Genomic DNA, 24482 nt, shown 5'->3' on the forward strand with positions numbered 1-24482 from the left:
TGGCTAAGCTGCCCCAGCTCTCCTCACTTTCATGTAGAAAACTCTGTGTGGTTTTAGTCTTTCCTTGATTTTCAAAGTGGACCTCATTTCCATATACTCCTCTAAGCCACTTGCACGAAGAGTGATCATTTGTAAATGTTCTCCCTGAGTTTTCAGCTGAGAGATAGACCCTTGAGGGCCTTCTGCTCCTCCTGGGCCCAGATGCCTGGGTGGCCTTCACAATCCTTTGGGCTGGGACCATGGAAGGCACACTCAAAGGGCAAGCTTAAAGCAAGTGTTTGTTGGTGCCTCTTATCCCAGCTAGAATGGTGCTTCAGCAGACCCTCTCCTCTCCAGGTAGGGCCCCTCTCTGAGTAGGGCTCCTCTCCAGGCAGGTGAGGCCATGGGTCAGGAAGCCTGCAGGTAGCGACTACAGGTGTGGAATGCCCAGGTGCATTTGCATTGCACTAGAGACTACAGCCCGCAGAGGCTGGCTATACTTGGACTGTAATCAGCTGTGTTTGGAAGCCAAGTCTCTCCAAGTGGTCCTTGAAGGGGGCTATGAGCTTTCATGTTTGGGGGAGGCTCTACCTGTACCTGTACCATGATAGCCACCTCAGCAGGAAGTTTCTTTTACCTTTTTTATGGTGAAATGTAACATACTTAGAGAAAAGTGAAAGAATGAGTGTACAGACTATTGCGTCATCACAGAAACACCTGAGTAACCACTTCCTGGTCAAGAAGTGGGTGCTGCCAGCCCTGCAGCCCCACTCCCCCAACCCTACCTGCCACCCTTAAAAATGTTTCCTGCCCTCCCCAATGACATAGGGAGACCCAATGCCTTGTTCTTGCTTTACCTTCTTAATATATGTCTCAAAAAAAGTATAGATTAGTTTTTTCTGTTTTTTTTTTTTTTTTAACTTAAAAAGGAACAACAGCTTCCTCTGTGTCTGATTTCTGTCACTTGTCCTAATCTCTGCAAGGTCCACCATGGTACATATAGCTACAATTAGTTGTGAAAAGGTTTTTTAGTGGGGAGAGGAGCATACTGGAGATTGAACTCGGGGCACTCAACCCTTGAGCCACATCCCCAGACTTATTTTATTTACTGATAGGGTCTTACTGAGTTGCTTAGCACTTGCCATTGCTGAGTTTGGCTTTGAACTCACAATCCTCCTGCCTCAGCCTCCTGAGCTGCTAGGATTACAGGCGTGCATCACTGCACCCAGCTTCAATTAGTTGTGTTGTGGCTGTTTTTTTTTTTTTTTTTTTTTAATGGTATCTATTAGATGCATCTTCCTGTTTCACTTACTATGCTCCTGTGGGTGAAGATCTGGGTTGCCCACTTGGGACTGTTATGAATGAAACTGCCAGGACAACTCCTATCTGAGTCTCTTGGTGCCCAGATGAAAACATGTCTATGGGTTGGAACCTGCACCTAGAGCTGGGATATCTGGGCCACAGTGCGTACACACATTGGACTCGTCAGCAGATGCTCATCTGTACCCCTGCAGCAAGATCACCTCCCTTGGGGCTGGGGATGTGGCTCAAGCGGTAGCGCGCTTGCCTGGCATCTGTGCGGCCCGGGTTCGATCCTCAGCACCACATACAGAGATGTTGTGTCTGCCAAAAACTAAAAAATAAATGTTAAAAAAAAAAAAAAAAAGATCACCTCCCTCCTCTGTTCCCCCTCAGGACAAGGGTATTTCTGAGTATAATTTGAATTGAGTTTTCTAATCACAGTGGACCTCATTCTTGTATTTGTCAGCCATTGGGACAAACTCTTTTTTTTTTAAACATTTTAGTTATAGGTGGACAAAATATCTCCATTTAGTTCTTTCTTTTTTTCTGTGGTACTGAGCATCGAACCCAGTGCCCCACACATGCCAGGCGAGCACTTTTCCTCTAAGCCACAACCCCAGCCCATTGGGATAAACTCTTAAACACCTCTTTGATCTCTTGCCTGTTCTGCCAAATTGACTGCCTTTTTCTTAGTGACATAGAGAATTCTTTTTTAGAATTTTTATATCAAAAATTCTTTCTCTAACATGATGGCTCACATTTTTTTACTGACTTAATGGTGTCTTCAGTGAACCAAAGTTCTCATTTTAATGGAGTCACATTTGCCAGGCTTTCCCCTCCTGGTCTGTGCTTCTGGTTCTTGTGGTGGAATCCTGCACTAAGTCCATGGAGGCTCCTCCATTTCTCCCAGGACATCACAGTTCCTTTTTAGATCCACCATTTCTCTGGAATTCTTTGCTGATGTGCTGTGTCCCCATTGTTCCTTCCTTCATTCCCTTCCAGATTCAACCATGTTGGTCTCTGAGGTCACAGACAGGAAAGGGGGGTGCCAGGTTGGGAAAGTAGGTGGTCAGGTTGGGAGGCCAACCATATCACCCAAACAAGCTCACAAGTTAGGCATGTCAGTAAATATCAGGAAGAAAGTAGGAGCTGGAGTTTTCCCTGTACAGAGAAGAGAGTTATAAACATGAAAAGGGGAAAAGGTGACATGGAGGTGGCATTTGTGAGTGCTTAGGTTGAGGTCCTTTGAGGATTAGGTCAGTGTAACATCAGAATTCTTCCCTATAGAATTTTAACCAGACAAGGGGAAATGGTGGCTTTGTGGTAGACAGCCTTAGTGGGGACCATCTTGACCCAGTGGACAGGATTGCTATCCCAGCAGTGGGAAGATTGTATCGTGTGCCTCTTAGTTAGATGGCTGAGGCAGATGCAGCATTGTTTTCATGCTCATGGTCTGTCTCCCCAAACATGACTTGGGACTTGGGACTAGGCAGTGTCACCCTAGAAAACAAAGGTGTGCCAGGGTCATGATGGATGGGAAAAGGAGGGATTATGGCAGGGTGTAGGAGGCATATGAGGACTGGCAGCCAGTGTAGTGTGCATCCATGTGGGGCTTTACAGATAACACTAAGATACTGGAAAAGTGCACATCTAGGGACTACCTCTGGATGGCTGTATGTTGGTAATGAGGTGGTGTCCTTGTTTGAAGAGGAGCACAGGGAGAGAATGGGCACATATGGAACAGATGAGGGGCTGGAGAAGGGCAGAGCTGGGACAAGTAATCACTAAGCAGGAGGCCTTCATGCTCTTTTCACAATTCTCTTCTGAGTTCAAAACTGATGTAAGAAGTTACAATCATGTTTTTGCATCTGTAGAAGATTGGTCCCAGGATCCCCTGGAGATAGCAAAATCTGTGGATGTTCAAGTCCCTTTTATAAAATGGTGTAGTATTTGCATATAACCTATGCACTTCCTCCTGTATACTTCAAATCATCTCTATAATAATGTTAATGCTATACAAATAGTTATTATGATGTATTGTTTGGGGAATAATGACTAGAAAAAAGTCTGTTCATGGTCAGTACAGAAACAAATTTTTTTGGACATCATTTCTGATCTGCAGTTAGTTGAATCTGCAGATTCAGACCCCTGGATACAGAGAAACAACTGTACCTGAAAAATAGATCAGTCCTTTGCTCACTGCTTGGTATACACTGGTCTACCCACTACCCTCAGGTGTTGAGCACACTGCTTAGCTGTCTTCTCCATTTTAGGCTGTGATCCTTCCTTGTGTCAAGGACACCTTCCTATTATCCTTATTGTCATAGGTTTATGCTGGGCCATACCATCCAGCAGAGACTCATGAAAGCCATGTGAGTATTAGTTCTCCTAATGTCCAGGTACATTTAAACTTCAACCTAGCAGGTTTTACAGAAACCAAATAAAGATTAGGATTGAGTTGCTCTGGGTCAGCACAGGGAGATTATCCTTCACAGTGCTAGGTTCTCTGAAGCATGGTCATCTCACACAATATGGTTCACACAGAGAATGTTGGTAACATGTAGACATTCAGTCCAGCTTTGTTCAATTTATTCAATTTCCCATTGATGTCTTCTTGTACAGCATGGTTCACTGAGTTTTCCTGGGTCTTTAGTCCCCTATGGACCGAGATTGTTTCTCTGTACCTTATTTTTAATGACCTTTGCTCAGGTGTTTGCAGAATGCCCCTCTGATTTCCTCAGGATTAGATGAGGGTCATGGTTTTGAGAGGAAACCCACAAACTCAAATGCCCTTTTTGTCATGAAGGCATCCCATAACTCATTGTAGGTGAAGATGACCTTGATCACTTAGGTCAGGAGGTATCTGCTATGGCCTACTGTCAATATCCAACAGGTGAGTATCCTTAATTCAGAAATCAAAGTCCAAAGTGCTCTGAAGTCTGAAACTTTTTGAGTGTCATGTCAGCTCTCAAGATGTTCAGGATTTTGGAGCATTCAAGTTTCATATTTCCAGATTAAGAATGCCAAACCAGTGAAGTCTTTGCATATGTTTCCAAAATCTGAAATACTTATGGTCCCAAGAATTTTGAATAAGAGATCCTCATCCTGTATTGCTCCTTTGGTTCCTGAGAAGCAGATCACTATGTCTTGTCCACACTCAGGTGAGGAGAATTATGTTCTACCTCCAGAAGGGAGAAGGTCCAAAAACATGCGGGCCTTTGTTTAAACCAGCATAGTTAAGAAATATTTAGGGGAAGACACTTTGAGCTTATACAAATGCCTTGTGTCTCTTTAAGATTTCACCCAATAAAGTTAGCATCCATCAGTGGATTCTGCCTGTAGTGGCTATTACTGGGGTATTCTCATAGGGGGCTTTTTATTTAGGAGAGGTACCAGGGATTGAGCTCAGGGGTGCTCTACCTCTGAGCTATGTCCTCAGCTTTCCCCACCCTTTTTAGAAAAGTTTTCCCTAAGTTGCTGAGTCTGGCTTTGAATTTGTGATCTTTCTGCTTCAGTCTCCTGAGTCTCTGGGTTTACAGGTGTGTGCCACCATGCCTGGATCTTATGGGTACCATTTATTTCTATCATTCCTCCTCATTTTCCTTTTGGTAGAATTCTACATTAATTGAAACTATGGAACATATAAGGAAGGTTTGTTCCTACTTCCATATTTATTTATATGTTTGCTCATAAGGGGCTCATGGAGATTTACTTCATTATTTAGGTTAAAATCTAATATTAATATTTATCACTCAGATTGTTACAGCTTCCTTTTTATGTGCCCCTATCCTTTGTTTTTTAAAAGTATTTCCTGGGGCTGGGGTTGTCCTCTGCACCACATAAATAAATAAAATAAAGGCATTGTGTCCAACTACAACTTAAAGAGAAAAAAAAAAAGTATTTCTTTACTTGATGCTGGAACCCATCTTGGTTTTTCCATTACCCCAGCCCTAGAATCAGATGTTTCTCCAGAAACCTGGATCCTGTAATTGGAGAACAGGATAAACTGAACCTGGGCTATTGAGTGGGCTCATTACTTCTAGGTCTCTCAGTGGGAAGTGCTAGGACATCTAAGGACATGCCACCCACACTAGCATACATATCCACATTTATCTCCAGGTCTGTCTGCACATGTATGTAACTACACACACATTCATGCTGAGCTCTTGACTTTGATACAGCCCCACAGGTCTATCAGGTCTCCCTGTTTCTTTATAATGACTCTCTGTGAAAGGCAAACAAGGCTTCGGCCATCCACCACTTATTCAAATATTTATTTGTTGCACTCTGATGGACCTGGATTCAGAACTGTTTCCCACCCACTATGAGAAACCAAGTTACCACCTAGACCATTGTATCTCTACAGGGTTATCTTTAACTTTACAGTTGGAACACTTCTCCAAACTCCTTTAGTTGGCTTCTATCTGCCTTCTCCCCCCTGAGTTGTTATCCAGTTTGTCACAGTGCACAGTCCTTCCTGGGGCTCCTGATATCCTGCTGGGTTGGCTGGTTGTTTTTAATGTACATACATTGAAGTTTATTCTGTGTATGGGGGTCTAGAGGTTTAGCAGTGCATGGTCATGAACACCCCTTCCCCAGGATCACACAGAGCAGCTGTGTGCCCTGACATTGGGTGCCTTGGATGCAGACTCAGGTGTGAATACTTGGATATCTCACACTCATAACAGCTGCTATCTCTGGAAACATGTTTACCTTTGGCCTTGGGGGACCAAAGGCTCATTGCTGGTCCAAGTGGGTGTGCCTGTGTTCACTGGGTGTCTCACAGCATCTTCCTCATGATTTGCCAGTCAGGGCCGGGATCTGCAGCTGTGCCTATGGGACCTGGCAGAGGGCAGGAACACCATCATGGACTCTGTGCACCTGGAAAGTGTGGGCTTCTGCAGGAGCTCCATCCTGGCTGAGGGGCAGTTGCACTGGATGCTTGCTGTGCCAGGGAAGGACAGTGATGAGGTAAGGACTCTTTAGGCTCCTTGTTCCATGAGCCTCTGGCTCTGGGCTTCTCTTAACAAATATACTCATCCTCCATACCTGGTAAGGGGGCACACTGCTGCCTGAAAGACTCTGTGGAGCTGATGGCTGCAAGTCTAGGGACTAACAACTTCATTGTAGTTCCAGTGACCTCAAGCTAGTGCATGGCTGACTCCACCTAGTTCTGGTCACCTGTGAAGTGGTCTTGGACTCATACCTGCCCTCTGGCCTACTTGAGTCCCCTTACCCTTATCCTTTACTACAACCAGGGGGATCTTCTTGAGTCATCCTCCCAGGGCACTTAAGAATCAGAAAGGAGCCCAGAGAGAGGGACCTGTATCTCAGAGGCCTTTTTACCCAGTAGCCTTGTTACTTTGTTACCCATGGAGAAGAGTGGCTTAGAATGGCTAAATGTTCAGGCCCAAGGCCCCTAGGGGCAGTTGCGGGAGAAACCACTCACATCCTCAGGGATCTTAGACTAAAGTAGAAGGAATGCTGGAAAAGTTGGTGGACAAGAGACCAAGGCCCTGGTGAAGTCAGAAGTAGGGCATTAGAGCAGCAATCATAATTGCAGGGCTACAGGTAAATAGGAAGATGGGGTTCATTGGGAGCAGGTGGGTCATGGTCAGATTGTTCTTAGGCCAGAGTGACCAGAGGCATTGGTTATGTGGGAATGGTCAGCTGAATAGTGGTATTCAAGCCCCCAGGATCAGAGAAAGCAGAGTTCACCAAGGGAAGGGGTGCCCATGACATGAGGAGGGGCAGAGAGCAAGAAGCCAGGGTGGAGGGTAGTATAAAGGAGGAAGGTAGGGCTATAGGCCCAGCTTCCCGGGGAGATGAAGGGAAAGTGGAGATCATTTGGCCTGGTAAGTGTGCAGCACAATTGCTCCAGGGCCCAGAGGGTAAGTGAGGAAAAGAAGGGGACTTTTGTCTATCTCCCTGTCTTCCTGTGGGCCTGTGGGCCTTTAGGGCCTATAGTGCTGGGCAGGGCAGCTCCTGCTGGTGCTGGCAGATCAAGTCCCATGTAGTCAGTTAGACTTGGCCCTCACCCAAGAAAATTCATTTTGTTTTCAAGTAGATCCAGTTCATAAATAATGAGATAGCAACAGGCATTTATTTGTTCATGATTGCATTTAAATTACCAATTAGGAGCTACATACACTTTTCTTGCCAATTTGCCAAAAACCTGTTAAAAGTTTTATTAATGTGAGAAGGAGGGGCATGCTTCCCCCTGGACAGTGGAAACAGTCAGTGCCAGCTCCTTCTGAGCCACACACTCACATAATGCCATCCTGATGTGTGTGAGAGCTCTTTTTCAGAGTGGTACCGTTGGCCATCCTCTGTGTCCATCTCAGCCACCCCTAAGCCACTGGCCAGCACAAAGTCAGCCTGCCATCTTTCTCCCTGGAGGTTATATATCCCTGTATGGTTTTAACCAGCTTTCTGGCTCCTGGTTCTCCCAGTGCAGGTGGTATTTTTCAGGAGCAACGGTCTGGGGACCATGCACATCCTGGGAAAATGGTTTGTTTTCCACATTCCCACCTGGAATCTGCCTGGACTAGCCCCTTGAAAAGTATTGCTGGCCTGTTCTCAGACAATTCCTGGGGAGCGTGCTCCTGCCCTGCTTGGCCATCTGGGTGGCCACACTTGCCCCAACTCAACATTTTTCCTTCTGAAAACAAAAGTTGCAGTTGGGTGCCAGATGGAAAGTTCTTGGTTTCTGTAGGAGGCTCTGAACACAGGGCAGGAACTCCTCCTCCAACCCCACAGAGGCCTGGGCTGGGGTACCCAGACCAGGTAGATGTAGGCCTGCTTTATATGCTCAAGCCCTGAGCTCTCTGCTCTCTTGCACACAAGTAGTGGGTTATGGTACCACCACTCCTCCATCGTCTCTCCCACAGTTTTCAGCTCAGGCTCTCAGGACTGCCTTGATTTTCACCTTCTCCTTTCCCCTTGACAGAGAATAGACTTGCTATATGACTCATATCTTCCCTCTGGCCTACTTGAGTCCCCTCACCCTTACCCTTTACTGCAACCATAAGGGTCTTCTTGAGCCTGCAGATGGGAACAGATCCTCCTTTAACAACATGTGGATGTGGGCTGTGCAAATTTCTGCCTCCTTCAGCACCCCTCACCTGGTACATGCATGTTTTGTGGCAGCTGCTCCTTCCCACTATATTTGGGTTGCAGTTCTAGCCCTTGCCTACTGGCTGTTCTCTATAAGCCACACCCTGTACCTATAGCTCCTCACACAGTGACTGGCTGATTCTGCAAAAAAAAAAAAGCTGAGGCTGAGCCACTATGGGGACCTTGATGAGAGCACCCTGCCCAGAGAGCACCACAGCTCAGCCTGCCATTGGTGGATGCATTGGCAGAACTCTAGCCGAAGACCCAGGCTGCTCAGTACTCTTCCCTGCCCAGAGACTACCCTGGACATGGCCCCACCCCAGCACATTCATGGTAGAACTAGAATTCAGACTTAGGGACCCAGGCCCCTTGTCCTGGATGGGTTGGTGAAAGCAGCACAGCTCTCACTTGCATGGGCACTGAACCTTCAGACATTGTCCTCCAACCCAGCCTGGGAGGCTGAATCAGTAGGTATAAGTTCTGTCCAGTTGACACCCCAACTTCTCTGGACCTTAGATTCCTCATGTGCAACCAGAAGATACTTGTGTTGGCTGGCCTTTGTTTCCAGGGTGACTGAATATCAATGTGATTGCTACTTTATTGATAGAGATACACTCTCACCAGTACCTAAGGAAGTTCAGGGCCAGCAGAGACCCCCTAATTTGCAGAGTGATGGCAGAAGGCACAGGTAGGCCTGACTTGCTAAAGAACTACTTGACAACAATCACAAGGCAGGAGGAACATTTGGCCAGCCCTACGCTACATTGTGTCTTGAGGGAACCCCCTACTCCTCTGAGTTCAGAGGAGTGCTGCCCTGTCCCCCTGAGGAAGCTCAAATATGCAGGGACACAGGACAACTAGGGACCTGATTCTGGCCATTGATGCTCCAGAGCCCAAGTCTTATTGTGGCTTTGGCTGTCCTCTAGGGAGAGAGTTGGGTAGGGCCTATCCTATCTGGTCAGATAGGCAGTCTACTCAGGTTGACAGGCCAGCACATGAGACTGGACTATATTGGCCACAAGGTATGTCTCCAAACCCAGTTTTAGGAGGGCCTGGCATCTGCGCAGGCTGGTACAGGGGGACTAGAAAGCCAGGATCCAAATGGACTTTCCCTAGGCACTGCACATCATGCTTGTTTTGTAAGCTGCTGGTGGGTCCCAGGTCCTATGCAAGTCATTGTACTATTTGATGTGTCTGAGTTGGTTCTAAGTGTTTTTTGTATAAAACCTATGCCAAGAAAGAAAGACAAACAGGAGGAAGAATGGCCAAGGTAAGTCAGGGCCAACTGAGTTAGGTCTGTTCTGCCTAGATGGCAGAATCAGGAGAGCCAGAGGCAGCCATCATTCGGTGATGGGCTGGTCACTCAGGATGATGCAAGCATTTGTTTCACAATAGCCCTGGTTGCACCCAAGCCCACGAGCCTGTGCAGCCTAATTAGGAGACTCAGCTTCCAGGTCCCCATGGGGAGGGGGGCAGATAGAAACTCGCAGCAGCCTTGGTTAATCGCCTTAAAAGTCTCTTGTTTGTATAGCACAAACTCAACTTGGCATTGGCCCAAATCAACTTGTTTTTTTACTGTCAGGTTCAGATTCTGGAGATGCCATCCAAGACGTCAGTGTGCACCCTGAAGCCGGAGGCAGATGCCAAGCCAGGCATGCCCATGTGCCTGAGGCTGTGGCAGGTAAGGCAAATGTTCACCAGCCACACCCTGCTGCCACACCCGCCAGACTGTGAGTCATGCCCCATTCAGGATTTGATTTGTTGTCAAACCAATTGGACAGTATCCCCTTCAGAGAACGTGTACCTGCTACCACAGCCCCAGTGTCCCTGGCCATACCTGTGCTCCTACCCTTACACCCCCACACTCCCAGTTGCTGCTGATTCTAATTCCAAAGGGCTCCTGCAAATTTCTCAGAGAGCCCTGGCTTTGGTGCTTATCCTCTGCAGGCCCAGTTGGGCTCACCCTTCAGGGTAACCTCCTGCTAGTGATGGTAAGGAGGGGACAGAAGTGTCAGCTGCCTCCCAATGGGGATTCAAGCCCTTCTCCTTGGCACTTTGGTCCCAGGCTTTGCTGAGGCCAAAAGAGAAAATACTGACTAAATTTGGCAACCCCTCATGGCCCTCATTATGCTTGGAATTAATTCTTGTGCTTCTCTTAGAGGTAGGAGTGGGCTTCTTAACACTTTGACTGCAGCCCCCTGGGAATTTCTGAATTTCTTCTGTTTTATTTTCTAGTTAGAGTTAGGAGGCCTCTCCTGATGTTGTTAGCAGAAACTGGGGCCCTAGTTTTCAGTGGGGCCTGGGATGGGTCCTCCCCCAGGCAGCCCTTCTGGAGGTGAAGTCTCTTTCCTAGTGATCCGCCCAGGTCAGCACTGGCCCGGTGTTTCCCTTCCTGGGGTCACTGGTGTCTACAGTAGCAGAGTAGATGTGTTCATTCTAATGTGTTCATTTGCAAAGAACCCCAGAAACTTCTTTGACATTGCAGAACCCATGGTGGGCAGATTATTGAGCAACACCTATCTCAGGAACAATTGATAAACCTCAGGTCATCTTCCTAGTCCTGGGTGCTAAGAACAACCCTGTCCATGGTCAGGGAGAAGCAATTCCTGCCTTGTGCCTGCTGCTTCTTTGAACTCAGAAATTTCTAAGTGTTAGATGAGATGGGCCTCTGTAGTTTGGAAGTATCTAATTACCACACAGGAACCACTGGAGTAGGCACTCCCAGAGACCCTGTCCCAGGTATTTCTGTCCACCCACATAAGCAGAAAGATTGCTGGCCTATCTTGCATCTGATGCCATCTGCAGTTTCTTGACTGAGAAGGTCAAAGTTGGAATTCAAGATTTTCAAAAAGCTGATCCTGGGTGTTCCCTCTGCTGCTGGAGCCTCTTGGAGAGAAGCCCCTAGGGAATTTGAGGAGGTGGGAGCTTCTGAGAGGCTTATAAGTCTCATGAAATGATGAAGTAAAGGGCCTCAAGCTGTCACATTTGCAACCATGCCCTAGGTATTAAATAGAGCCTAGGTCATTGCACTTAATGTGTCCACACAGGGTTCCTTTGTAGGCTCATTGGTACTTTCCTGGAAGGACAAACACCCCCTCACTCCACATACACACCCCTAAATGCCACAGGCAGTGACCATGATGCTCATAGGACCTGGGGGGCAGGTCACCTGCAGCTGTACTTCTATTCCACTCCCTGAGAAATGTGGGTCATTGCACAATCATCCAAAAATTCCAACAGAAAAATGTGTAGAAAGGGATGTACAAACTTGTTAAGGTAATTAATATAGTTGACAGAAGGACAAATCATGGTTTTGCTGGTGATATGGATCCAACATTAAGTATTCAGCTGAAAAAAGTAACTTGGAATGTTCCTCTTTTTCTATCCAAACCTAAAGATCTGGGTTATAAACTTATTAACCTTAGTGTGGCAGAGTGACTAGACTGGATATTTTTTTCCTGAAACATTGAGGTCTATTATTTTGTTTCTCAAAGCAACTGACCTACATTGTTTATTATTGCGTAAAAGGTCAGGATCCAAATCAGGCTGGAGGCAGTATCACTGGCACCAACCTCAAAGCAAGGACTTCCCAATTCCCTACTCTCTGGCCCACTCCAGCTGGACCCACCTGAGTTGGGAAACAGAGAGTTGGGGGCTCCCCATGGGACTCTGGCCTGCTATAATCCTTAGGCCACATAGGAACAGGACTACAGAGTGAATTCTTAGCTCCAGATCTTAGTTGGGGGTGAGGGGAGGAACCAGAGATAAGTAGATCAGAAGACTACAGCCTCTTATCCCTGAAGGGGCCCAGCAGCACCAAGGGTGTGGCCACCAGGGGTTCCCCTACCATGATAGCCTATCTGATCCATGGTGTCTGATACTGGGAGGCTGTAGAAACCTGGAGCATAGCAGAGAGCTAGATGGCCAGGTGCTGGACTAGTAGTAGTGGCTGGGAGGGACCAAAACTATAGGGCAACTCTCTCCAGACCAAGCTGGTTCTTAATTTGTCATGGAACCATGACAGGTGGATTATCATACCTAGCCTCTGAATTAAGTTGTGCTTAGCCCTCAGGGGTCACAGCCTTCACTCAGAGACTGGCCAGAACCAATGTCAGCGATAAAGATAAACCCTTGGACCAGTTTCAGCTCATAAGACACAGAAGGAGAGTATCCTATGAAGGAGGGAGAGTGGGAGGCTTGGCTAAGGCTCTAAAATTGGGAGTAGATCCAAGTGACCCTATGCAAGTTCTTTAGAATGGCTTCTGGGGCAGTATACATTACCTCAGCTGTTAGCAGGGCTGGTGTGTGTTCTTGGTTGGATGCAGAGTTCCAGGCTTCTCCCACCTGGTCCTGACACTGACCTAGATACAGACAAAGCTGTTGGCCCAGGGAAGCACATCTGGTAAAGGCTTGATGGCCTACACAGACTTGTAGTACAGAGAGTGTTTCTACTTTGGCACACTCCATGTCCATATCTGCAAGAGGAATGACATGAGTCTGCACAAATCATTTCCAAGCAAGTGATCTGAAAAGCACCAGTATGAAACTCTTCCCTGTGATGAAACTACAGGAACAGCACAGCAGCACCTCTAGGGCCTCTGCCCAGTGGAGACAGGGCCAGCACATGGGGATCTGTGCATCCAGAGACCCTATGCAGACCTGCTTCTCAGGATTGAGCTGAAGGGCACAGGGTGGGCTTCGCAGGGGAGTAGGACGTGACTCTAGATGATGCCTAAAGGGAATTGCTCAGGAAGACACAGAGCTGCCAGTACCTCCTTCTAGAATCCTCCTTTCTTCCTGTTTTTGTTTGTTTGTTTGTTTTTGTTTTGTGTGTGTGTGTGTGTGTGTGTGTGTGTGTGTGTGTGTGTGTGTGTGTGTTTGAATTACCATCAGGATGCAGTCTGTATACAAGCCATTTCTGGGGACATATGGAGGGTTGCCTCTAGACCATCTCTGGCCTTGGCAGGTTCGCCATATCTACGTACAAGCCTGGGGTGATTTTGCCCTTCCTGTTCTTGCTATAGCCCTGCAGCCATCCCTCCAGTGGCCCCAGGCCTAGCTTCTCCAGTTCCCATAAAACATATCCGCAGCCTTAGCTTCTCACCCCCAACTTTTTTTTTTCCTTTGAGATAGTCTTGCTCTATTGCCCACACTGATCTTAAACTCCTTAGACTCAAGTTATCCTCCTACCTAAAGCTCTGAAGTAGTTGTGACTACAGCATGCTCCACTGTGCCTGTCTCTTATGATACTAATGAGAGCTATGGTCTTTGTAATGTTTGAGGATGTAGTGTCCACTCCAGTAACCCAGGCCTCCTTGCCCAACCATCCAAGTTTTCTTTTGGTTAACTGCTTTTAGCTAGGACTGATGGCTGCATCCCCCAGGGTGACTTGGAATCCTGCAGTGCTCTTCTTCTGTAGTTGTTTCAGAGGCTAAATAAACGAGGCATCCGCCCAGGGCGCAGAGCCCTCTGACCCTCATCCTCATTCATCATGATAGCAAGGACTGCTAGAGCCTGCTCACACCAGACTTCCAGGGGCGGGGGCTTCCAGAGCCACGTTGACAAAGCACAGAAAGTTCGTTTTTCAATTAGATGGAGTTTGCAATCTTCATGGCTGGTGGTTATAGACAGGTGACCAACCCTAGCAAGGGGGTCCTTGATCCTCTGGCCTGAGAAGTGGAGGCGGTTAGATAGGTCCCCATCAGTCTCAAGGCATTGGCAAATACCCAGATGTACCCCTTTAGGCAAGATGAAATGCTGGCAGCTGGTAAGAACCAGCATGGCCCTGTGAGGCCTTAGGGGCTTGGCTGATATACTCAGGGATTTGCCCTCCAGCCCCTAGGTGCTTAGCAATGGCCCTAAGACCCATATTGGTTGTAGTAGTCATCAAGGTACTCAGGTATACAAGGTATACAGGAGAACACAAAGGGGTGCAAAGCCTCAGGAATATCATGAGAGCATAGGAAACTACTCCCAGGCTGGTCTACCCCACCTCTGGGCCCAGCATGAGAGGTAACCTGTCTCTGGATCCCTGTCTTCCTGTAACTCACTGAAGGTAGGGGACTTCAGGGAGCTGACCACTCTGTTGTTCCCTGCAGGCTAACCCTGGTCCCCGCCCGCTCCTTCTGGTCGGCTATGAGGACGGATCAGTGGCCCTGTGGGACATCTCAGAGCGGAAGGTGTGCAGCCACATTGCCTGCCATGGGGAGCCAGTCATGGGCTTTGACTTCGACTCCCAGAAGACCAGAGGCATCTCAGGCTCTGCAGGAAAGGCGCTGGCTGTCTGGAGCCTGGATGGGCAGCAGGCCCTACAGGTCAGTGTGCCGGCCCTGGACCTCATTTATCCTGCTCTGCACTAACAGTCTGATAGGCTGAAACAATATTTAGGCATGAAGAGGAGCTGCTGCAGATCCCTAGCTAATTAATCACTTGGAGGTAGTGCAGGAGGTCCTGTCCGCTGCTGGCACAGGGGAAAGGGGTGTGGGCGTGGGCCAGCCGTTCACATGGTTTGGGTTTCTCCTAGATCTCAAGTTAACAGCCGTCACGTCTTGTCCATCTAGAGAAAGGCACGTAGAGTCCAGGCAGAACCAACCCCTTTGTGAAAACTCAGAGGAATTTTGTCAGTAAGGAACTGATTAATCAAAAAAAAAAAAAAAATCAAAAACCAAACTCTGGAATGCTCCACGGAACCATGGCCCCAATGGTGGTCTATAATCTAACTCTAGGGAGGTTGTTGCTCATGGGTAGCAGGAAACAGGCTATGAAGCCTCAGATCTGAGTGGGGGTTGCTGGAAATCTCCTCATGATGCCTCATAGGCTGTTCCAGTTGGTGTGGCTTGAGGATTGCCTGTTGTCCAAGCTTGGACCAATGGCCACAGTGCCCAGCACAGGGTGGACTGGCTTGTGTGCTTTCCCCCATTGGGGATGGGAGAGTTTGGGTTAAGTGGGGGTATATGAGACATGCTCAGACCTTTCTATGGTGCAAGTCTTCTGAGGAGCCACAGGCCATAGGCCCTGCCTTGGCCTGGATACATACTGGTTCTGGAGGTGGGCAAAGAACTCCATTCACCAGGAGCCTCAGAAGACAAACTTGGCCTCCACCAGCAAGTAGAAACTTTGGAAACAGCCCTATGAAAAAGGTCTGATGTGGAGGGGTGCCAGGTGGGAGTTGTGTGTCCCTCAGGGTGACTGGTAGCAGAAGCCACAGCAGGCCCAGCTCTCAGCCCCATTGGGGCTTTTGGACCCACAACACCAAAGACAGGACCCATGCCTGCCCTCATCTGTGGTGTGTGGTATTCCAGGCTTCCCACACACTACAGGAGTGTACAAAGAGGACATTGCCAAGACCCTTCCTAAGACAGGGAGGCCTATCTCAACAACCTCAGCATTTCCCAGCTCAGACCCTGCTGCCAGGGGGAAGGAGCTCACCTTTGGCCCATTGGACTCATCCCTGAGTAGACAGACACTGGCACAGAACTGAGGCACATGGACTAGGGGTGGACCCTGAGTAAAAGTAGGGGTGTAGATGGTGCTGAACAGCATTCAGGCCCCTGTGGTACCACCAAACCTGGAATGCAACTAGGGGCATCATCATAAAGACTTATAGAAAAGGGACCAAGTAAGGATAGCAAGGGCAGAGGTCATTGGGTGGGGAAAGAGTGTTGTACAAGGAGACTGACATGAAACAAAGCTAAAAGGACAAGATAGCAGCAGCCTAGGGACAGGTACTAAAGTCAAGCATGGGAAGACCTTGGACTGCCCCATTGGAAGAATGGAGTTTAGAGCCAGAGTGAGGGGCTAGCAGAAGCACCCATAAGGTTGTGCCCACTGCCTTGGTATAAGGCTGGCCTAGCATCCCTGCTAAGCAGTATCTGAACAGAGCCCTGCATGATCATGCCCAATTAGACCCCAGTACAGAAGTGTGAGAGATGGCAGTATGGGGCCTACAGGTAAGGCAGGCACATATCATACTCTGAGTATAGGTTCATACCCCCTGGGTACCACCTTTTTTCTGGGGGACCAGCCTGTGACAGGCGCACAGTGAACTCAGGATAAGGTATTCTATTTGTCTCTCTGTTAGTCCATCAGTGTCCCAGAGAGGCCCTCAGAGGCACTGCTGTGAGGGCAGAGCTTCTCATGCCTCACCCAGAAAGAAGTATCTCCAAGGTCTCAGAATCATGGACCTGGGTTGTGATCAGGTGTGAAAGCCATAATGCTAAACTTCATTTGTACAAATTGAAGGCTGAGCCACTCTGGGTGCTGGATCTGCATGTTCTGAGCTGCTACCAGGTAGGCATGGGGGCAGAGAAGGTCTCCTCATACCTTTCCCTCCTTTTCCTCAAACCTGATGGGGAGACTCATCAGTGCCACCCCTTATGGGTTCCAGTGTTCATCCCCCAGTGATTTAACCCTCATCAGCCTGACTTTGTAAAGAGCTGAAGACCAGGCAGCTTCTCTAAGATCTCTGTGGCTCCCCACTAGGCTTCCCTGTACCCGGTACTCTGTGAAGGGGTTGTTCTGGCCCAGATCTACTTGGTCTCTCTTGGCATGTTTGGGAAACAGCTGCTCGAACTTAAGATTTAAATTTATGGGGTACGTTCCAGTCCAGAGATGAACTTTTACTCTACTAATGAATTGAAAAGTTAAAGCAGAAGGAGGAAGCAGGAATTAATGAATTGAAAAGTTAAAGCAGAAGGGAAACCAGGAATTAAAGTGATTGGGGTGATGGTAGGCCCTGGGCAGGTCTGGCTCAGCCTCCCACATCAAAGGAAAAGGAGAGTTCCCCAACCCCCCCCCCCCCGCCCCCACTGAGCACCAACTGCTCCTGCTGCTGAAAGAGGTCCTGGGAGGGGAAGGAATAGCCCCATGGAGAGGGTAAAGTTAGATATTCCATGCTTTACCTGATGGCATGTCCAGTGCAGGTCCCATAGACCCTGAAAATTTTAGTTTCTGTAAACACCAGACCTCTGGGGAGGAAGCATTCTTGGATGTTTTAAGGATGCAAGCCATCTGAGAGCTGCCTTGATAACCTGGAAGTAAGTGAGGTGATTCATGCCCTCAGCATCCAAAAGCATTCTCACCTATGCCATGGTGCTATATAACATGGCTGCTTGCCTTGGCCCAAGACCTACATGCCACAGATGTGCCTTTCTTATGTTCTTCTGTTAAAACCTCTAATGAGCCCAAATCAATCTCTCCCAGGCCGGTGCTGGGAGCAGACGTGGATGAGGAAACCTCAGAACATGGGTAATCAGAACCAGATGGCAGCCATGCTGTGCATTCCTGGCACCTGAGGTCATGTGCTATAAGAGCCACTGGTGGCCCGAGATCCTTTCTAGAAGGCCCTGCCTGCCCCAGGCATGGCCTGGTCAGGGGCTGCTGTGGTGACCAAGAGACTACTTGCTCAGGATGATACCCAGGGCTTGTCTTGGGAGACATTTGGTGACACTAGATCTGTGGGCCTGCCTTACCCAAGTGGCTTTCCCATGAGCCATCAGGTTTGGGCTTGGCTGTCGTCGAAAACAGGTGGTATGCAGGCCCTGCTCCTTCCTCCCATATTGGGGCAGGGCCCACAGCCTTGAAGCAGGGACTGATTTACAGCTAGTAGTATTTTTAGTATTTTTAAGTCTTTAAGTAATAATCAGGCTTCTCAACCCCAGTCAGCCCTGGGCTGTGCTGTCCCCATACTATACTTAGTGAACATTCTGGCTGCACCACAGTGGTACCTGCTCCCCTTCCTCTCCTTGGCTCTGCCAGGAGCTTCCCTTTAAATGGCAGTAGCAGAGCTACGTATGACAGCCAGGAATGAGACTGCAGGGTCCAGGGCCAGCTACCCGTGCATCCAGAGTTTCTGTGCCTATTGTAACAGGAGACAAGGATGAGGGTACAGACCTCTGGCTAGTGTTTTTGCATTCCCTTGGAGCCAGGTCCTCTTCATCCTTGGGAACACAACCCCCAGGACAGGTGCTGACCTTTTTCCGCTTTAGGTCTCTACACAGACTTCTTGTCTCCCTCATTGTCTATCTATCAGGAACTCTGTCCTCTTGCCAGGCTCTCTGCCTTAATGTCATCACCCGTTTCCAGGAGTGGCTATGGTAGGTGTAGAGTCACTTCTCTCCCTGAGAACAGTGACTGCTCAGCTAGTTGCTCAGTACAGCCAAGTCCCTTGGCAGAAGCTGGATATTTTAACCCCTCACAGGTGAAATCACTGGTGTGGAAGCATGAGAAAGCTAGTGTTAGGCTGCCCACTGCCCTGCCTGTGAAGACCACAGTCCAGGGCTCTGTTGAACCCTTATGCTTTGACCTGGAGCAACAGGGGACATATTTAAAAGCAGCACTTTTCTCCCGGAAAAACTTCACACAGTTGGGAAATTTGTAGAAAGGGGGAATAGCAAGGAAGTGACCTTGAGTCCCTGAGTAAGTGTTCCTAGCCAGGCTCACTGCTTGTTATCCAGAGATCCCTTCTCTACCAGGGGAGAGTTCACAGCAGAGAAAAGAACAAGATGATATCAAGTCAGTCTTTTGTTCTGGTTCCTAGCTTCCAGTATTCCCTGGGCCAACAGTGTTCTGGTCCTTGGAAGTCAAGGAAAGGACTTCTGTGTCTGCAGACATAGGCAAGTACATCCCACAAACACCTACACTGCGTCATGGTCCTGTCCAGCATGGGCCATCAGCTGGGTCATGGTAATGCTCCTGAAGGCAGCTTGTATGTAGAGCCAAGTGGGGATAAAGGGGCCATGTAGAGGGGAGGGTACAGCCCAGCAGCTGGGCACTTTGCACACTGAGGACCCATCTGGGCTTATGGTTATAGAGTTGAAAACCTGTTCAGTTGCTTGTATGCAAGCATAAGCAGGAAGCACACAGGTTCCCTAAAGCTAGAGTTCTATCTATAGGACTTTGTCTATAGGAATTTTTCTATAGGATTAAAAATCTTCAAGGTATTTTCCTAATGATGAGATCAACAGAAGGCAAGTGAAATGTCCTGGACACAGGGATAATGCTGGCTGAGATAGACAGCCAGAGAAGGGTGAGCCCATGAGGGGTGGTCAGGGCTGGTGGACACTGGGGACATTGGCAGATCCATAAATAGGTGAACTCAGGCACTGGAGAGATGACTGAAAGAGAGGAGGTTGGGCTGATAGGGTCCTTGGCCATGGGATAACAGAAAAAGTGACAAGGCGATTGGAGGATAAGCAGTTGAGGTGCTGGTTGTATGTAGAACCCAGAACTTGCCTCATGTGTGGGCAATGACATCCCAGACTAGGCTGGATTAATGAGGAGGCTGTGTTTGCAGCAAGTTATTGAGAGGTTTTCATCAGGTGAGATTCCTTCTTTTGGGGGAAGAATCTGAATCATGAATAGGTGCTGGATTTTACCCAATGTGTTTACTATATCTCTAAGACTGGTAGGGCTTTTTTCCCAGAATCGTAATTTAGAGAGTTTTGTTGTTCAAAACTTTTGTTTGTTTGTTTTTTAATAGCAACCAAATAAAATCAAGTGTGGTGGAACACATTTGTAGTCCCAGCTTCTCAGGAAGCTAAGGCAAGAAGATTTCTTGAACCCAGGAATTTGAGACTAGCCTACTGAACCCAGGAATTTGAGACCATCCTATTCTATGCAACATAACAAGAAGTCCTAAAATAACCTAATATTTAGTGTGTTGTCTTCTCACTCTGCTGTGCTCAGCTGGAGATGTTCAGGGCCTTGGATTGGCCAGTACCTGCTCTCTTTCCCTCACCTAATGCTGTGAATGGTATAGAAGGACAAGAAGCCCTAAAATTTGGGAGGCAAGCAACCCCTCTTTAGTCTGATGAATAGCTCTGGGCAGGAAGAATCTGCTTCATTGTTGTTTTATTTTGTTTCCAGTGCTGAGGGTGGAACCCAGGGCTTCATTTGTGGTTGGCAGCTCTACCTCTGAGCTATACCCCAGACTGAAATCTGCTTGAATGGCCATGGTCAATCTGGTTCTCATTACCACTATGGCAGGTATTTTCTTTGTAGAGATGGTTCAATTTTTTCTTTCTTTCTTTTCTTTACTTTTCTTTTCTTTCTTTTCTTTCTTTTCTTTCTTTTCTTTCTTTCCTAGTGCTAGGAGTCAAACCCAGGGTCTTGTGAATGGGAGGCAAGCACTCTACCAACTGATCTATATCCTCAGCCAAAATGGTTGAATTTTTGTAGATTTATTTTGGCTTTCTGATTTTAAGGGAAGTTTGCATTTTTCTAGGTATGTGTCTGTAGGACTAAAAATCTTCAAGGTATTTTCCTAATGACCATTTTGTAGTTGTTTGTAATGAATATGTACATTTTTGCCATATTCACAGTACTGTGCCTTTTTATTTTTGATTAATCATCTCCCCCTGTCTGTCTCTGTCTGTCTCTCTCTCTCTATTTCTCTCTCTCTCTCTCTCTCTCTCTCTCTCTCTCTCTCTCTCTCTCTCTCTCTCACACACACACACACACACACACACACACACACACACACACACACACACACACGATTAAACTCAGGGTTGCTTGATATTTTTAAGTTTCTGAGGCTGGCCACAAACTTGGAATCCTCCTGCCTCAGCCTCCTAAGTCACTGAGATTACAATCTTTGTTGATCTTGAAAGTCTGCATTTTTTTTATTCATTATTTCTGTTTTTATTTGTCTCTTTCTTTTTTCTGTATTCTCTGGGTTTGCCCTGTCACTCTAACTTAAATTGGGTATGTAACTCGTCAGTTCACAGTCTTCGTTTACCTGTGTATTCCCACTGGATGACCCTCTAGCTGCATCCTATAACATGAGATGTCATCATCTTCATCATCCCTCACTTGTAGGCAAACCTGTTTTTATTTGTTTCCTGGCTGCTGAGCTGATTAGAGGGTTTTTACGGTTCCAAATGTTTTGTTTGATTCTCCCCCCAACTCCAGTTATCTTTTAGTTTTCAAATTCTAACTTAATTACATTGTGGTCGGAGAACAAGGTCTGAATGATATCAGTTCTTTGAAATTCGAAGGGCCTGTCCAGTTTGCATAAGTATTCCATATGTGCTTAAAAAGAAAGTTCCTTGTGCTGTCAGACATACAGCTGCACATGTAAACACTGGATCAGGCACAGAGGCCTGGCTGTGGGCAAGGTCGAGGGACCCTGAAGGTAGACCTTATACTGTGCCCATCTTGTTACTTTTCCCTGAGTTCCTGTCCATTTTTGTTCTGTGCATTTGGAAGCTACCTTAGGAACACGCAAGTTTAAAATGATAATCTTCCTGGTTAATTGGTCCTGTTTTTAGTCACCCTCATTATTTCCAGAAAGGACTTTCGCCCAAAAGCCTATTTGTATGTACTAATTAGTATGGCTCAGGCTGAGTTTCTTTTGGTTACCACTTCCTTTTATCAATTTTGGAGTTTTTGATCCTTTTCCCTTCATTCTTCCTGGCCCTTCAGATACCGATGTGTCTTACTGAGCTAAGTGACTGTCTTTTGAACTGTGAAGTTGCCCAGGACATTCTTCCATTTCAGACTCTCCTCCCATAAGCCAAGAAAGCCATCCTTTGTTGGGGCTTGTTGGTAGCCAGTGCTGGTGGCCTCTGGGTTTGTGCACTTGGGTATGGATGGTGCCCAGAGATGATGCTCTGGAAAGTTGGCCATTGGGCCCATATTTCAGCATTCTGCTTCTGCTAGGCTGTTGAAAAGTCATCTCCCAGCCCAGTAACCTTCCACTATTGGCCTGTCCCACAGATTTTGACATATTGTATCTTTGTTTTAATCTAGTTCCAAGTATTTTCTCTTTTTCCCTTGAGATTTCTTCTTTGATCCATAGGTTTCTTAGAAGTATATTAGTTAATTTCCAAATATTTGTTGATTTTATAGATATTTTTAATCTAGTTTAATTCTGTTGTCAGTGAATGTTATCCTGTACAATTTCAATGTTTAGAAATTTATGGAAGCTATTTTTTGGTCCAGCACATGGTGTGTCTTGGGGAGTAGACCACATGTTTTTAGAAAGGACGGGTGTTCTGCAGTTGTTGGGTGGAGTCTTCTGTCAGCATGAGTTAGGTCACTCCAGGCAGTCTGTAGTTAAGTCTTCAGCATCCTTACCGATTTTTTTTTTTTTTGGTCTATTTTTCTACCAATTCCTGAAGGAGAGGTCTTAAAATCTCTGATTGAGATTGCGAACATGCCTTTTTCTCCCTTCAGTTCTGCTAGTTTTGCTTCATGATCATTAAAGCTTTTGTTAGGGATATAAGCACTTCAGATTATTACCTCTTCCCTTGACCCTTTGTTCATTATGAAATGTCCTTTTGTGTGTATGCATGTTGCTGAGGATTGAACCCAGGCCTTCATATATGCTAGGTAAGCGATCTATTCTGAGTTATATCACTAGGCCTAAAATGTCCTTCATTATTGCTTATGATATTCTATGTCTTAAAGTCACCTTAACATCAGTTTTCTTAGGTTTTTTCCTTGCAACTTTTTCCATGCTTCTATTTTCAACCTATTTTGATCTCTTCATATTTTATTTATTTGTTTTGGTACTGGGGATTGAACCAAGGGGTGCTTTATCACTACATCCCCAGCCCTTTTTATTTTTTAATTTGAAATAGTCTCCCTAAGTTTCTGAGGCTGGCCTTAAACTTCAATCCTTGTGCCTCAGTCACTGAGATTACAGGCATGCATCATCATGCCCAACTTGATCTCTTCTTTTTTGGGGGTAGGGTGGGGTACTGGGTATTGAACTCAGGGACACTCAACCACTGAGCCCCTCCCCAAACCTATTTTGAGGGTTAAAATTAGAGACAGAGTCTCACTGAGTTGCTTAGTTCTTCACTTTTGCTGAAGCTGGCTTTGAACTCATGAATCTCCTATCTCAGCCTCCCAAGCCAGTGGGCTTACAGGCCTGTGCCACCACACCCAACTGATCTCTTCATATTTAAAAAAAATATCTTTTGTAGACAGCATGTACTTGTTAATTCTTGCATTTTGATTGTTTCTGACAATCTATGCCTTCTAATAGGAGCATTCAATGTATTTGCATTTAATGTAGCTATTGAAACATCTGGAAGTAAGTCCATCTTTGATATTTGTTTTCTACTTCTTCTGTTTTTGACCCTTCTTGTGTGCTTTTCCTGCCTTTTTTAATGTTAATCAAATAGAGTTGTGCATCATGGGCTACATTCTGAGAAATACATTGTTGAACATTTTCATCTTTGTTTGAACATTGTAGGGTATGCTTTGACAAACCTAGATGGTACAGCCTACCTGTACCTGTATAACCTAGCCTCCATGGCATGTCTTCATAATATGTTGGTCAGTCCATCATTGGCCAAAAGATCATCAGGTGGCATATGACTACATTTTATTTTTAGTATTTAGCTTCATTTTCTGTCTTGGCATCTTAGCTATATCTCCTGTATTTTTTTTTCTGTGTGATTACCCATGAGTTAAAAATATTCATCCTTATCAAAGTCTGTGTAGACAGTGTTGTCCACATCTCACCTCACAAATGTAATAATCATATATTAGTACCATTCCATATATCCACTCCCCAGTCCTTATTGCTGCTATTGCTATATATTTGACTGCTGCACATATCAGAAACTCCACTTCACAATATTAATTTTAAGTCATCTGTAGTTTAAGAAAACAAGAAATTTTAAAATATATTTACTCACTTATTTTGTAGTGCTCCTCCTATAAAATTAAATTCCTTTAACTGGAAGAACAGCCAAGAAATGTAGTGCAGTTCTGCTGGCAAAAAAATTTAACTAGTTTTTTGTTTTGTTTTGTTATTGCAGTACTGGGTCTGGGTATTGAACTCTGGAGCACCTACCACTGGGCCCTTTTGTTAATTTTTTATTTTATACAAGGTCTTGCTAAATTGCTGAGGCTGGCCTCAAACTTGGTAATCCTCCTGCCTCAGCCTCCTGAGTCACTGGGATTACAGGCATGTACTACCATGCCCATCTCTGGTTCACTGTTTCTAATAAGAAATGCTGATATCTTCTTTTCATTGCCAAGTATACAATGAGTCTGATATTTCTTGGCTGTGCCCAAGATTTTCTTTTTTATCATTGATTTTCAGTAATTTGACTTATCATTTACTT

General features: G+C 46.4%; 1 protein-coding gene across 4 annotated transcripts in view; it reads left to right on the forward strand.

The window, feature by feature from the left end:
* Gnb1l (G protein subunit beta 1 like) overlaps positions 1-24482 on the forward strand; it is a 69986-nt gene that overhangs the window by 38694 nt on the left and 6810 nt on the right. For all 4 annotated transcript variants that reach the window (XM_021732703.3, XM_021732702.3, XM_078038759.1 and 1 more), the window contains 3 exons: positions 6090-6252; positions 9980-10078; positions 14496-14711. In XM_021732703.3, the coding sequence (XP_021588378.2) occupies positions 6090-6252; positions 9980-10078; positions 14496-14711 (478 nt within the window). The remainder of the gene's footprint in view (positions 1-6089; positions 6253-9979; positions 10079-14495; positions 14712-24482) is intronic.

Source organism: Ictidomys tridecemlineatus, chromosome 2 (genome assembly GCF_052094955.1).
Source record: "Ictidomys tridecemlineatus isolate mIctTri1 chromosome 2, mIctTri1.hap1, whole genome shotgun sequence".
NCBI lineage: Eukaryota > Metazoa > Chordata > Mammalia > Rodentia > Sciuridae > Ictidomys > Ictidomys tridecemlineatus.